General features: G+C 36.0%; 1 protein-coding gene across 1 annotated transcript in view; it reads right to left on the bottom strand.

Annotated features, from left to right (window-relative positions):
- Positions 1-17,303, bottom strand: part of PCCA (propionyl-CoA carboxylase subunit alpha) — a 282,975-nt gene that overhangs the window by 145,253 nt on the left and 120,419 nt on the right. Inside the window, exons 13-16 of the mRNA XM_084306585.1 lie at positions 15,677-15,820; positions 14,129-14,203; positions 8,813-8,881; positions 7,941-8,016 (exon numbers count right to left, since the gene is read on the bottom strand). Of these exons, the coding sequence (XP_084162711.1) occupies positions 7,941-8,016; positions 8,813-8,881; positions 14,129-14,203; positions 15,677-15,820 (364 nt within the window). The remainder of the gene's footprint in view (positions 1-7,940; positions 8,017-8,812; positions 8,882-14,128; positions 14,204-15,676; positions 15,821-17,303) is intronic.

Below are 17,303 nucleotides of genomic sequence, written 5' to 3'. Positions count from 1 at the left end.
AGAAGACCTGACATCAAAAAAACACCGAGTATCTTAATTATTTTCAAATCATTTGTACCAGAAAAATCAGAAACTTCTGAAATGTTTTAAAACTCTAAAATTCCCTTTTTGAGTTCAAATGAGCAGACAAACCTAGGTGTCTGGGAAGCAATATAATGTGTTCTACGCATGTAAATTACAATTTTAATATGCAGTTTCCATATAAAGTATCATAAAAGACTATCGATCCCCATAATCGGTATATGAATAATGACTGCATGGTTGATCTACTTTTCAAAACAGAGTTACTATCTTTTGTGGTGTCCCTAATCGTATGCTCAAAAAAATTAATAATAATAATAATGCACCAGTGTAATCCTTCAGAAGTCTAGAAGTTTTAGATTTACAATTTAGCATGACCTCTGTCAAAGTTCATAAGGTCTCCATCTGTGTGCGAGTAACTGCTAGGCTACAGAAATATGGACCCCTACAGCAGCTCGCTCCTGACTACCTGCTGCTTCCAAAACACTGGCCAGACATTAGCCCCACACTCTCACAGGATCAAACGGAGGCTAACAGGCAGTGCTTATTTCATGCAAAGTTACACACTAAACTGAAGTATATTATATTTATGTTGCAGCGGTTTTCAGGGGATTTTTCTTGTTCTTGTCCGGGTCTGCAGTCTGCCAAGAACAAAATCACATTTGTTAACCTGACAAGCCATGACATTTCCAACAAACAAAATCCAAAACCATATCAATTTATTTCCCCTCCAGAAAACAAAATTTCACTTCAGCATCATTCTTTTACACCGTTAAGACTGATGCAGAACTGCAGTTGCAGTTATATTCTTCGTCTCTCTAAGTCAAAATATAATAAAAAATAATCAATGTTCCTTGTGCCTCTTTTCTTTTCTTTCACTCAGCTGTGTTCTTCATACTACATTACATCAGCAGAAGCTCAGTTTAGGATGTACCTCATGGATTTCAATTTTGACACACTATTTTCCAGAACACACTTGTAAAAGAGAGAGGACTAACACTTAACTTCTGGAGATCTAATGAAATAAGAAATGTATATATTTTTAAATCTTATATATAAACATATATGTAATCCTGATGTTCAATTAGCTTTCTAGTTAAACTGTAGTTATTGCCTAATGAACACATGAACATATTAAATATTCACATCTTTCAACAGGACTGATTAGTAAGCACTGTTTTGAAGAAGTCCTCATTAAAAAAATAAAATATTTGGAAGAAATTCCTTCACATACTGTCTCTTATCTTGTACACTCTCTGGTTATCTACCTTAAAATCTTGGTAAATTTACCTGATTTTTTAATCAACTTACAAAATGCTGCCTAGCCCCTCTCCTGGGTTCCAAAAAACAGAAAGATGAAAAAGACAATAAAATTAGTTTTATAGAAAACACAAGTTTTATAGCAGGTTTATGAACAGACTATTATTTTTACCCACTAAAAGTCTGTACAAACCTGGAATGCTAAGGCACAAAACCACAAGCCATGTTTTCACTATAAATATTTACTGACACTAAACATATTCAGCGTTGATTAGCCTTTTTACAGCATTAAGCTTCTGTCATCTTGACATTTGCAAACATAAATCTGCATTTATCCATGTAAACTTAATTGGAGTCCTACATGCCTCTCTGTAGATAAGCAGTTGAATAGACTTAACTTGCTGATAATTCCCAATTGTGCTGAGTGGAACAGAACGAACTGCATACTTTCTGATTGCAAAAACTATGCATAGAGTACTGTACTAGAGGTTTCTCTTTAACAAAAATAGCAAAGAAATTATCACCAATCATTTTAAATACTGAATAAGAATAAATGCTATGAAGTTTAGAGGCATTCCTATCAATTTCTTTAACAAAAAATAGTGCTAACCTGTGCCGTGTTTTGAAAAACTTATTATGCTTCTATTTAAAACAATGTGCACATCTGTGGTAATGCTCAATTATGAAAAAACACTTTGAACACAAACTTTTCAAAGTTCACAATTACCACTCAGCTAGCCTCCATGTTTGTAATTCCAAAAGTTGTCATAATATTCCCTAAATCCTTCAACACTCAACTGTTTAGTTGCCTTTCAAAGCCTGTGTTTTGTTTTACTTCAGAGAAGTCTGAATGTGCATACAAAGTCAAATCTCAAAAGCAAAAAGAAAGGCTTATTTTTATTAGTATTTTTATTATTTTAATACACAAACGTCCACATAAAATTCTCATACAAGATCAGTGCACCACTGACTCTTGGAGTTGAATATGTATTTCAAGTCAAATGATAACTCATCCTGGTATTAAAGTCTTGAGCTCACAAAACTCATAGAGCAGGATAAAGAAGGAAAATAAGAAAAAAAAAAAAAAAAAAAAAAAAAAAAAAAAACAGATTACATAATGGTAGTATCCTACTGAAAAAATATTAGATCAAACTAAATTTTGTACTGCGTAGACTTCTGAAAATCTTAAGATTAAGAGGAAGATGATGGCCACCTTGCCATCACCCTCTCCTTGGCCAGCCCTTTACTCCAAAGAAAAGGAATGGACCGCCAGGACAACCCTATATCTAAGGGGTTTAACTAGAAGTAACAGTACATGCTTTTTATTGTCTCAATGTGTCACACTGATTTTCTTGTAACTTTTCACTTCCGCAGATTCCCTGACACAAAAAAAATGCAAACTTTTCTTTCTCTCTTCTCCTGCATCAATAACATCACATTCCTTTTTCACCTGATCAGTCTGTACTTTGATTGTCCTTTCCTCTCCCTCCCACGTATAGCAGTAGACAATAAACATTCCTAAACTGCATGCCATAACGCTCCCCTGACAAACCACCATTCCCACTCCTTCCCCTGGAACTGGTTTAAGATAAAAGGGATGGGACAAACAGGAGGAGAATCTTCCCTCATGCCAGCATCTGTACTCTATGCTGACGTTACCAAGCACTCTGCAATGGTCTCTTCTAGCGCTTGGGAGCTGCTATCCATTAGTTGCCTTCCCTTCTCTGGTTTCAGTTTCCACAGTGACCCGCTTGGGAGCCAGCCGATCTCTGCTGCAAAGGGTCAGAGAACACACTGAATCTTGCGGAGCTCCCAAACCTCTCCGCCTCTGCTATGCAAGGGGGAAAATCCACAGGTCAGTCGTGGAATCCCTTGCAGCTCTTTTGTAAAGTGCAAGCAGAAAAACGAGGCTTTCCTTTTTTAAGAACAGGCACTTTGCAGGAAAGTTGGTTTACATACAAAGATTTTTCACAACCCCAGTGAGCTCACTAGCACACCAGCATGAGATTAGAATACAAAATAACACGCAATTTGCATCACTGCCATCAAGAAGTATCTTTTAAGTAATATATAAAATACAATAATTCAGTAATTTATAACAAACAGTTTTTTGGATTTCATTGAAGTTTACTGCACAGTATTCTTTTTTTTCCTCCTAGTTACTGTGTTTACAGCTGGAAAAAACTCACACAACAGTTTCTGCTGCACTGTTCTTTCAGGTCTCAGTTCATATCATGGGGTTCACTTCTATATTCCCATTCTCCTCAAAACATTCACCATGGTTATTTAACACTTCTCAGTTTTAGGTGCTTGCTCTTCTACTCCATGCTGGAAAAAGCCACAGTTGGTGGCTCCCCTATTTCTACTGCTCCTTGTTTCATCTGCTTCTTACTCCTTCCTCAGATGCTCTTTTTTCCCCTCTCTCTTCTTTTTTCCAAATATTATATGACATGCAGCAAGCAGGACCTTGACAGGGAAAGGCTGACTGTTCACAATGACTGTTAATTTCATGTTGGTGCTTTATGCTTGAATCAGCAGGGAAGACAAAAAGCAAAGAGAGGTCTAAGGAAAGATTACAGAAACCTTTGCATACAATGATACAAGCTATCTGCCCAATCAAACCTCCACTGAGCTGATGTTCAGTTCTACTTGCTGCATAAATATGTTCATTTTGTTTATTTAAATGAAAACACTTCTCATATGTAAACTTGCCAAAAAATTATACTGGGTTATACATTCTCCTTTAAACGAACTGATTATTAAGCATCATGAATGATTACATGACAAACGTACTAAAATCTTAGAGAAACTGAGAAAACGGAAAATCACACATTATGTTTACACATACAGTAAACACATTAAGAGGTATTATTCTAGAATCCTATATCTATTGTCTAAATTAGAATGAAAAAAAAAAAAAAAACCTTAAATTTCACATGAAAGATGACATAAAACAGGAGAAAGAGGAACTACTAATAGTGTTACAAACTCACAGGTGAATTATTCATGCCTCAGCCCAATGAGCAACACTACTATGCTTGACCAATGACATTAATATTTCAGTATTTAGAAGATCTCCAGTAATCACTGGATAAAACTGTAAGTGCGATAAACACAGGTTAGACCTTGAACATTAAAATCACCCCTGAATCATACTGGAAGACCCATGAATAGCAATGTTAATCATACCTTTCCTCTTTCAGAAATCTCAGCTGGGATTTTGAATTCAGATCAGTTCTCAATGGAAGAGTAGGTTCTGATCAGAATAATTTAGATGGTAAAGGACCTCAGGAAATCATTCAATCCAATCCACTCCTAAAGTGTTAGACTTTCATCTGGCCTATTACAATATAGATATCACAAAGGAAGTAAGATGCAGATTGCTTCCCTATGACCACATTCAATGTATCCTGGGTTAGCCACATTGTTAGCACCTACTAATGAATAGATTTGTTCCCTGCAAGTGGAATGGAGTTAAAACGCAATGGGATAATGCTTGGATATCCTACCTAAAGTCACAGCAGCAGAAATCAAATATGTACTCATACAGACAGCACACAAGGAGCAGCAGAGTAAGTCCTTGCACTACACACTCTCAGCACACCTCAACCCATCCTGTATGAGGCACCTCCAGGAAGGTCACTGTGCTGCCTCAGTCCCTGGGTTCTCTACGGGGATTGCCATGAATGACACGGTATGTCGGCGTTTGTTCCAAGAGGACATTTGTCTTCCAGGAACTCAGTAAAGACCACTGATTTCACACAGGTCAGCAAGCAACCATCAAAATATTAGTGACTAAAAGTCCTTACCAACTTTTGCCTGCTTTGAACTGGTGACACAGAAGTGATGGGAAAGACTCCATCTTCCATTAGCAGTCCCTAAGCTATCCATTAGATGGTCCTTGACCTGTTACCCAGTCACCCCATCCCATCCCCACCATAGGTGAGCAAGCGAGCATTTTTGTTTACAGAAATGTGGCAATTCTTGAGAATTTACATCTAAATTCTCACAGTGTGTAATATCTGTGCAATTTGCACTAACTGTATCTAGTAACACTTAGATAAAATGCTTTGAAACTCGTAAAAGACTTGCTACTTAGAATGGAAAATAAACTCTCTCTAAAATACAAAGTAAACAAGAGCTGATTCAAATAAATTGCTTTTTTTCAGAATATGAAATATGAAGCACACTATTCAGTACAACTATGTTGATCTTTAGTTATATAGAGACATTCATTTGGTTTAATATTGTTTTATATAACATTTTAAAGCAAAAACATACAAATTGCTTTATAAAGAACGCATGAAATTGCTGTTACTTTCCTGATGTTTACTTTCGTCCATTTAAACAGAGTATATGATTTCTTCATCACTTGTTAAGCTTACTTGAACTTTAATTAGAGACAACTCCTCCGAACAACTGAAGTTCTGTACTTGTCTGATCTGTCCTGTCTGCAATGTTCTTTACTGCACCGACAAGTACAAAAGCATTATTCACACTAGAAAAGAGATACCTCAATACCCATGTACGCTTCATTTTAAGTAAACCCTGAGAATAAATTATCTGCTGAGTAAAACTACATGAAAATCATGTCGGCTTTCAGATGGAAACCACTGCTCATCGCGACTGAAAACATGTCCTGAAAATTCATCTACTTTTGAAACCTATGATAAATTAATATTTGTCTTCTGCAATACACTAAAAACACATTCACCTGTACTTAACTTATTACCTCTTTAGATGTTTTTAATAGATGAAGAGCTTTTTCACTGGTAGAACTACTAGAAAGAGATCAGGTATGGACATTTAAATGCATACATGCATATTAATTTTAAAAAAGTTTTAAAAAATCAAAAACACAAATTAATAGTTTTCAGACATCAGGTGTCATATCCTTTCTAGATATTTATATACATTTTACAACTGTTCATAGGTCCATATGCATCTATATTTGGGGGTTGGAACTAGAAGATCTTTAGGCTCCCTTCCAATGAGCCTTTCTATGATTCTACGTAAAATACCTAAGAACAAACTATTAGGTAGTCCTGTGTAGACCCAGACATTGGACTCAATGACCCTTGTGGGTCCCTTCCAACTCAGGACGTTCTGTGGTTCTATGATTAAGTTCCATCCCACATTATAGCAGGATATCATATTTATTATTTATCCCAACCAAAAATCATGCTCCGCAATGTCAATATTCTTATTAAATATAACCCTTCTAGCATCATTTACTATTAATACAACTCATCTTGAATCAAAAGCCTGTCACCATTAAAAAAAAAAAAGGAAAAAAAAAGACTCCCACATCAGTTTAGCTATAGTGGCGTAAATTTCTTTCTCACATGCATTTACTCTGCTGATACACAGCAGGGATTTACATCCACACATTGTACTGCAATAGGCTAATGGCTCAAGTTCCACCAGTATAAACCCATTAAAGAGTTATGCAGCTCATTTCCAATGTCTAGTCCTGCTGCCTATCTCGCTACACTGTGGTAGAGGAATGCTCATTTTCCCCTAGATAGACAAATCTGTTGAGCCTGAAATGGCATCTGTACTATTCACTATGTCTATTCATCAACAGCATTAAAGCCATATCAAGTTTTACAGAAACACTAATGTGCTTGTCTTCTGTATGAGCTAGGATCTCCTGCTCCTCCTTCTCAGCCACTTATGGAAGGAATTAAACGTGTCCTGTGTATTTCTCCCATTTCAAATCATTGAATGAACTGTCCAATAATCAATAAAAATAAAAAAGCAACAAAAGCAACAAACCTTCCAACAGGTGCCTTCCCTGCTACCTTCATTCACTAAGTATACTACTGAATGAAATTACTAGTATACTGGTAATTAAAAAACAGTTTCTTCAAAAAACACAGTTAAGGGGCAAAATGAAGATTTTGTGACACGCCAGTTTCCCTTCTCTAATCAACTCCTGGATAAGAAAGAATAAGAAATCCTATTTTTCTCCCTCCTAGTCTGAGTTTTCCTTCTGCATTTTCCATAAGACACAGAGGAAGATGTAAAGATTTCTTCCAGACAAACCACAACTTCCCTTTGTAAAACTTCAAAAGAGTTAAAGTGGTCATGGTTGATTCACCCCTGCTGCTTGGGAAAGCTGAAAGAGCATCTACTTCTTCTAGGCAGTCAGTCAGCAAGAGCTGAAACACATTCTGCTTATATCTCTATTTACCAAATATAAACAATTACATTGAAAATAAAAAACATATATATATACACACACACACACACAACCAAATACTGTATTCCGATATTAATTTGTCCGCAGCCAATGTATTACAGTGCTATAAAACAGCAACTACTTAAAATTTCTTACAGTGCAGTGGTCTTTTTTTCCCAACATTAATGTAAAGTAATACATCAATTATGTGACACCATTTTGTGAAAATCCTTTAAGGAAACAATTTAAATATTTAGAGAGAGAAATATTTAATCCCAAAGCATAAGCAAGGAGAAAAAAAAATCTCTTCAGTATTGATTTATCTTCTCAGCTTAATTAACACAAGCTTTTCCTGTTTTCTTTTGCACTTAAGAAGCAGGAACTTTACTCAATTTGCTAATTACTATATTTTCAAGCTGTTTTCTTGAAACAGATGCCAGCCTATCGCACTAGGAACCTAAATTTCAGTAGTTACCTCGAATTACGTAATTGTCCAGAGCCTCTTCCATTCTTTTCAGTGCTTCAGCTCTATTAGAGCCATAGGTAATCAGCTAAAAAACAAAAGAAACAATGTTATTTGTTTCTAGAATCTGAAAAGCATTTAAAACGAACACAGTTTGTACAACTTCTGCAGTCACAAAAACATTTCTCACACATTAGTGGATCTATGCTTCAGAGGCAAAGAGAGAGGCAAACACCAAGAGAAAACTAAGATCTCTTAACCCATTCTATGAAAGAAGTCCAATCACCTTCACTTTATACCAGTATAAGCATCTAAACGGCTCTCTCTTCCTTGGGTGCATAGAAGATTAGAGCAGAGATTGAGCATTAACTGATTCTCCTGACTACTGAATGTCCCAGCCAACTTCTAAGGTGTAAATGTGAATTTTTTGACAATCTGGCTATAAAGTCAGAGTTTAATTTTACCAATACATTACTGATGAATAAGAATAGTGCGAGAGACTTTCAACCATGTATCACACACTGCTTCTCTTTGGTAGCCAGAACTATTACAATAATGCCTAGCTAGGTTACATTAAAAGATAGAGTAGCAGCATCCAAGTCTGATTGTACATGCTTCTGTTTAAATTAGAATCCTATTAATAATCAGAAACTGCAAAACAAACAATTATTGTATCAAAAGATATTTTTTGTTTACAAGTAACACTCAACTTCCTCTATTCTGTATCTTCCTTTGCTTCCTCCATATTCCCTCAAGGCATGTTATGCTCAGCATCTTTACAATACTGATTTACCAATCCTTTAATATAATTTCCTTCAATGATCTGCCTACAAAATTGGTGTTTCTTATCTTCAGACTATTTATTAAGAAAATAATCAACTTACTTTTGAGATCATAGGATCATAATAAATGCTAATATCACTTCCTTGTTGTATGCCACTGTCAACACGTACCTTCGAAAAGTAAGAAGCAAAAATAATTTTTACATTAAAAAAATTCAAAAATTCAACTTGTGATAAAACATATCTGACAGATTTAAATTATAATGCTCATTAAACTTATCAAGTTTATTTTGTCCCTTGAAAAGCTACGATAATAATTTGTTGTCAGAGAAGCTGAAAAGATGGGGGAGGGAGCTTTTTTCTCCACCAGGAAAAATACTTGGAAGTTATTCTGTCCTTTAAAACAAACAGGAATGCAATCTTCACCTGATGGTCAAAATTCTTTTTTTGTTCTCCTAGAATGCACGGTAAACACATTAATTTTGATCTAACAATTTAGGTTGTGTTACACACTCTAAACTTCAATGCTCCATGTATCCAATTGTGATTTAATCACTGTAATAAAATAGTTGTAATTATTTTTGACTGACACCTGGCATGAAGGATGCCCCTTCTAATCACACCCTTTCTGCGTACACATGTAATCACATCCCACACGTTCCACTATAGACCTTCTGAAGGCTCCGGGAGGAATACAACTAAGGAGTATTCAGCAGGAACTTTGGAGCTCTGCTTATCAGCTCTATAGGAATACTGATCCTGTGGTTTTCATGTCTGTAACACTTTCCTTCTCTGCCTCACCCTCTCAACTGTAAACCTTTTTTTTTTTTTTTTTTTTTTTTTTTTCTGTTGCTGCTGTTCCCCTGAGGCTTTAATGTTTACACAGCTTTTTCCATGGCTTTGTTTTGTAAGGACACAGCCCCAATTAAAGCTCTGATTCTGCAATATTCATGGAAAAAAAATAACACAAGTTCAAAAATTTCTTTTGAAGAGGCTGATTGCTGTTAACCAGCCAACAAGTTAGTTAGTATATTGCTGATTCTTGTTTTCATCTCTGTTTGATTTCATCACTGTAGCAATGAGGTTAGCCATAGAAAACTTTGTTTTAAATGAGCAATTCCTGGGTAAGAAATATTTACTAAACTGCTGCTTTTGAGCACTGGAACCTGAAATATTTTTAAAATACTGTGATAGATGCATTCTGGGGATGGAAGACTCTAATCAAAGCTGTTGAAACAGCAGGGCTCTGATATACGGCGTTGTAAAGGGGATAGGGAAGAGGGTCCTGGAATCTCACTTAAATCTTCACCTGTGGGAAGGAACCTTTGCAATAAACAGCAGCTCATCTGTCTGCAGTAAGGCAGAAAAAGGTCAACGCAACGGCTGTTAGGCCTTTAATATTTTAATTTAGGCAATTATCAGGGGACCACATGTAGAACCTCTTGTCTACAGAATCCACATGAGGGCATGATGATGACTTTATTATCCAAATGACATAAAAAGATACCCTAGCAGGTGTACTCATGTTTTTCAGAAAGAAACACCGTCTGATCAGTTTTTATGAGGTTTCATTTAAGAAAGAAAGAAAAAAAAGGCATGTATTTATAAATTTGTATGTTTGTACTTTTATATTCATATTTATTATTTATTGTACACCTACGTTTGTTTTTACAAAATACTTATTTACATGTAAAGGCAATAGCACTTCTGTATCATTTTTATTACATCTTATCTGAATGTGTTTTATCTACACTTAAGTAGGTCCCCCACTGCCCATTCCAGGTACATAACATTATCTACTGATGAGAAGGTAGTTCAGACATATTGTGACTACAGAAAAATATGCAGCTTAATTTCCAATTCTCCTTCCTGTAAGTCTTAAACCATCCTCTCTCCCAGAATATCTGTCTATGCATATATAGTCAATGCATATATTCTCACATTCAAACAAAAAGAATTAATTTACCTACTCGGTCTGTGATCTACTATTAATCCCTTCCTTGCAGTATATTTTGGAATACATGGTAAACATGTATATAAACCATAAAGGTAAGACATAGGCACTCCACACATAAATGAACTACACTGTGACTTTTGTGTCCAAAGCAGCACCTATAAAGTGATCATACAAGTGTTTGTGGGTGCTTTAACATGCATATATGCATACATAAGAATTTATGTGTGTGTGTCATATTTTGACAAAGAAAAAAACATGGTAAGTGTATAATTCAGACTCACAGTAAAGCCAGTTAAACAGGCCTTGAAATTAATGTAAGGTTTCTAGTGCTCCGGACTACATGCTCTGCCTGCCCTATGTTTCTGTTTGTGTACCACACACACATCACTATACAATTTACACTTTTTCTTAAGTACGATATCCTGAAAAATGAAAAAATACAGTAGGAATTTACAATTCTTCAAAATCTGCTGCAGAATTTACTAAAAAGAAAAAAAAAAAGTGTCTGCAGTCCTATGCAGAAGTTTAATTTTCATAAACTTGGGATGAGTAAAAAAAAAAAAAAAAAAATATAGCAGAAAAGAAATACATTTACCATCTTCAATTCTCCCGGCAGTGCTCAAATTCTCAGACCTTGGTAACAGTAGGTGATTTTATAAACTATATGGTGTGACAGAACTTAATGAATATTGGATGAAAAAGAAACCCTAATTCAGTAGATACTTATTATAATGTGCTTATGTAGATAAAGAATACCAATACCTATCAACCTCCATCATTTGTTTCTACTTAATATATTTCCTTTCTTTTATTCAGTATTTAAAATACAAAAGAAAGGCTATGGTTCAAGATCTTATTGCACCCTACAGCTCATTGGTATGACAGTCCCAAACACTTTTACTGATGTTATACTGCCATTATGTGTTTTTATGCTATGCGAACAGTAAACTGAAAGATAAAAATTTAAAAAAAAAAAAGAAATCGTAAAGGGGTCAGGAAGTACAAATCTACATTCCAGTCCTGCAGTAAACTTAGTGCATCAAATTCCACTCACCTATGGATACATAATTCTAGCATTTCCCAATTCTTAATTATATTAAAGCCTGAGAGGTGTTTTTTTTTCTTTCTGTCAAGAGTGATTAAAAGAACAGACTTGTGATCATACTGGCAAAGGGTAATGCTGGAGCTCTTCAGATATGGCAGCATGTTTTTGATGTTGGGTAAGAGTATTAAATATTTATGCTCACAATCATAATGATATAGGGGTTTGTGATTACCTATCTTAAGCTTCATTACCAATGATGAAAAAATTTAATATTCCTCAGTACCATGTTCTAAGAAAGTTACAGAATATGTGACACAAAAAGAATGAGTACAGAATTATCTATGGATAAGGAAAAACCTTCCCACATTCATGCGTCATAGTTCTCCCAAGTGGAGAAACCAACAAATATGGGCACACAGCCCACCACAGCTAACTTGAAAAACAGGAGAAATGAATTGAAAATGCATTTGGCAATGCACTAGTCTTAAACTGAACTTCCTGTAACACATAACAGGTCTGACCTAATTTCGATATCCAACTTGTTGACAACATGACAATCTAAAAGGTGGAAAACAAACACTGTGGCACGATGGGCCTGTAAGAAACTTTTTTAGTCATGTTAATTTTGTTCCTAGTGGCATGACACTCTCAGGAGGGAAATTAGTTCAACAGTGGCAGAAAACATGAATTAAGACACCAAACCACGAGTGTGCAAATAAAAATAGCTGTTCTATTTTTAATAATACGAAAGTAGTAAACAGAAAGAGAACAGCCCAGACGCTCCATAGGAGCTCCTCAAGCCACTGCTCCGAAGCCTCCAGCGTAATTAAAATTTCTTTCTTCGGTACCACGACGGACCACGTGAAGCGATCAGGCATCTCCCACCCTTCATTTTCAATTCACCTCTTCCCCTAAGCCCAACTCCCAGCCCACCCTGTCTACCTGACAAGTGACAGCCCAATCTGATTAAATGCTTGCAAGGGAGGGGACTCATGGGCCTCCATGACAGGCCAAAAGTGATCACCATGGAGATACATAATTACAGCTGTCAACGCGTCTACTGTCCTGCTGGCATCAATTTGATTGCTCCCAGCAATAATGATAGACAAAGCTTAGTGTGCACTCTCCTGCACCCAATCACTTTATCTATTCCGTGGTCCATTTAGCTGACATGCAACATTCACACAAGCAAATAACAGCAGTAAGCAGAACATTTAAGGCATTTTAATTGTTTTTTCTTTGTATGGATGGCTCGCAAGCGCAAATGTTATTACATAAAACTCCTGCTGCAGCATTAATTGAAGAAAGATTTGGTGGGACAAAGACTGTAGGGGGTATAGTTTGTCCATTATCACTTGTACTTTCAACAGGTCTCACGTTTGGAAAATTGCAAATTGCAAAAACTTGCAAGGGCAAAATGTTTGACATCCTGTTAGCTATTACAACATGGTGAAAACTTCTAACAACCACTGGAGTATTCATTATCAATTCTTATTAAATACACTCTTTGTTTCATTAAAAAAAAAAAAAAAAGTTTAGATACATCCAATGATACCTTTTCCCCTCATCTCCTCTTTAAGATCACATAACGCCTTTTAGATCTTTACAGGTTTTTTCTGCTTTCAGGCTTTGAACACAGCATGAAGCCTTGAAGACCAGAAAGGGTCAGGTCCCTTCGGAAAGTACATGGGCAAAAACAATTTAAGAAGTGAAATAAATCATATATCCAATAACATCTCCACACTTAAGATTTCTCCTGTAATCTTTCATTATTTTCCATGCAAGCAATCTGACAATAATTGTATTCACAGATGGTACAGCCTTGCAATTCCACTAACTGACAGCATCATATATATGTGCACTTATGACTTAGCCTACCTTGATTTTACACAATGACAGTCCCCTTGTTCTTTTCATGTAGCAGAAAACACTGCTTGATAAATAGCCATTCTATATAGTTAGACTGCATCTTGAAATGTGTAATAATCACTGTAGCAAATTTGCTCTTCAAAGTCTATAAAGCTAAACAGAAAGCACTGGCAGTTTCTCACAGTTGTCTGTAGTTAAAGAGCTGACCCAGCATTTGACTGTCATTTTCTAATCATCCTGGTATGCTCAGTTGAGCCATGTTTGAAAAACTTGCAGTTTAAGTTATACAATGTAGTAAAATATTTCAACATACATTGATTTCCTGATATATTCAATTTGAATCCATTTTAAAGCCAGTAAGAAACTGTACAATTTTAAGCACTTTTTCAGGTAGCACAAATAAGTATTGCTGAGACCCTCCATCCCTAAAAAGTTGGAACACCCTGATTTAAAGAGCTATTGAGTACTTATAGTCCTTGTCTGTAAAAATGAGACCCTTAACACTGTACCTATGAAAATCAGTACCTATGAAAACCAAGTTACTTACACTTGGCACATTCAATGGCTCCTGATACTGAGACAGTTTACCAATGGATGGCAGGCCAAAAGATTTGTAGGGGTCCTGAAATAAAATTCAACATGAAAAAGCATTAAAGTTTTACAGATGTTAAGAAAATAAGATTAAATAGCGTGAAGTCTAACAGAAACAACTGCTTCAATAACTTTGTTTTCCACCTCAGAATTACTTGTGTTGAGCTACTTTTGTTCAAACTACCCCTATGACTCCAGATAAAAAACTGGAAACATAAATTTTCATGCATTGCAGCCAAAAAGCAGGAAAAAAAGTAGCATATAACACATACGTAGCACAACAGTAGAGCACCAAAATACACAAAGACCACATTTTCATTTGCCACATTGTACCTTGGAAGAAGGATGGGAAAGTATTCATAGAATGGGTGGAGTTGAGAAGAGAGTTTAAGGAAAAAAATCCAAAGATAAAGTGCTGTTAGGAATTCAGTTATCAAACTGATCTTTATGCCTTTTGAGATGTCTTGCATAATGCAACGCCCATGTAAGTTTAATAAGACAGCAAATAAATGTATGGCCTATAAGAACAACTAATCTCATGGCAAAGTAATAGGATCCATTATTTAGATTCCCACACACTTATAAATAAGCTGGATAAAAAGAAAGCCCAAGCATCAGTTACTCCAGGGTAAAACCTACTCGTACTCAGAAGAGCTTCCATGCCAGTCACGGGACAAATATCTATTCTTTATCAAAATAGTTCACATTACTTGAAAACAGTATAGCGAGTTGAAGATTATGCATATGTCATGAAAAGGAAAAAACATTTAAAAAAAAAAAGTCCAGGGCCACAAATGATGAAAAAATATCAGTTTTTGAAAAGTACAGTTGCCTAAGATTTTCTTAAAACAAAATGAAGGAAGCTGAGTGTCATTTTGTTAAATGAGCAAATCTTGATTTTCACACATCAAAAATGAGAGCAAAAAGACTAACTACGATAAAATGCACTAAATATGCCTGAAAATGTTTTATATTTTAGTAAGCTTTTTTTTAAGATGAGACGGACAGACATGCACCACTTTGAAAGCTTGTCCTATAAAGAGCTGTAGTCTCAGAAGACATATAACTTACTTTTTCAACAACCCTGAATCGTTTAAAACAATAAAAATTCTTTAAGCCATCCAATTTCAACTGTCTTTTTAGGTCAAGAAGTTTCAAGCATGCAAACTAAGAAATCTGGAGACACTAATTACCTGCACCAAATAACGCCAGTACTGCATTACTAAATACGAACTAAATAACAAATGTCCTTAGGAACAAATCTTAGCTACTTCTTTTACCATTTTTTATTTTGATTTTTGGAAAAAAAAAAAAAATGTCAAAATATATGCTGTATTTTGAATTAATAAAAACTCTACAAAGGCTCATCAACCATTGATGTTGCAGTCTTAAATCACGACTTTCATTCGATAATCCTTGACTTCACCTTGGCGTCCATCCACACCTGGGTATTATTACTGTACAATTCAAGCACCTACCCTCCTCCCCATTACCACTCATTTACCTCAGCATAAACTCGACATTCAACCGCCCAGCCGTTGATGGGAATATCAGCTTGTTTGTGCCGGAGAGGGTAACCCTTAGCAACACGGATCATTTCTTGGACCAAATCCAGGCCGGTAATGCATTCTGTGACGGGATGTTCAACCTGCAAGGTCAAGAACTGTCAGTCAGTAGGTAACAAAAACGACCAAAAAAAAAAAAATCCCTCGCCATAAACAAACGCAGATAAACAAGAAATCAGACCGGGCAAAAAATACGTTCCCATCTGGGTCTTTTTCTCCCCCAAATATTAAACTCGATAAACTCCCTGCATCATCCTTTGCAAGAAAACACCTCAAAATAAAAGAATTAGATTACAATAACTAGGAACAGTACACAAAAGAAAAACACCTAAGAGGTGGCTTTTTTTCCATTTATTTTACAAACTCAAAGCACCTGATGATGATATTTTTTCTTTTAGAGGCTTCTTCTGTTCAGTCTTGTTTTGAAAAGAGTAGCTCTTTAGCCACAAACATGTTTTAACCAAGAATCTCGAAGTAGCTGATAATCAACCCGTTCTGCTACACTTAACACGGCACGTACGGGAGCCACTCGCAATTCGCCACAGAAGTAGCCTACCCTAAATCTCACCCATTCGCCTGCTTTCACTAACCTGTCCTGACAAGCAACCAGATTAGCGTAATCTTACATCAGCGCAGTGTAGCAGAAATGAGCAGATGGATCCTTCAATTTTTTCCCCCCCCCCTCCAGACTTATCTGTTTAGTGCTTAGCATGCACAATAGCTGGGCTGGACCAGCAGAGTCACTCTGCTCTCTCAGCAAATTGCTGCTAACGGCTTTGGATGATGCTGCCATGGGAATACCCGTCGGTCACACTAACCCAGGCATGTGCGTACAAGCATGCACACATGTGCGCGCACACGCATGCACACACACACTTCTCCCTTTTAAATGCGAAGGGGTATGAATGAATACATTTCCTAGCTTGAAATAATAGTCGATGTATGCCTGAAAAAACACAAAGCATCCCCAGAATGCAAGACATGCCATATAGATAAAAGTAACCTTCACATGTTAAAAGCATGTTCTTCACACACACACACCTCTTTAAGAATTTCCCTATGAAAATGATGACAGACCTGCCATTTTTGTTACAAAACGTTTCCATTCCAAGAGCCAAGCACCTTAAGAAAATGCATTTCACAATGGTTTCTCTATCACGAGATGTCACATTGCATACATTTTGTGACACAGAAAAAGGTCAGTGAACAGACCACGTGTCTTTCTTCCCTCAAGTACACTGGTATAAGGAAAACATTTAGTCATTAGAATAATCTTGTGGCTTATCAGAAGAAGATGATGCTTTGGTCTTTAAGAAAAAAGCTTGGTAAAAATAAACAGATGGCATCCATAATTAGCCCGGTGTGTGCTGTGAGTTTGTGTAGAGTTTCAACAACATTTTAAGACGTTTTGACATAATTTTAATGACAAATCATCACTGAAACAAGAACCTATTCTTTGAAGGATAAAAGTGACATTGAAATGGGAATCTGATTATACAGTTTAAGGATATACCTTTGGGATTCAATCTTGATCCCACCTAACACATGATATTCTCCAGTATGTCA

Source organism: Netta rufina (genome assembly GCF_964035555.1).
Source record: "Netta rufina genome assembly, chromosome: 1".
NCBI lineage: Eukaryota > Metazoa > Chordata > Aves > Anseriformes > Anatidae > Netta > Netta rufina.
This window is presented reverse-complemented; position numbering and strand designations above follow the sequence as displayed.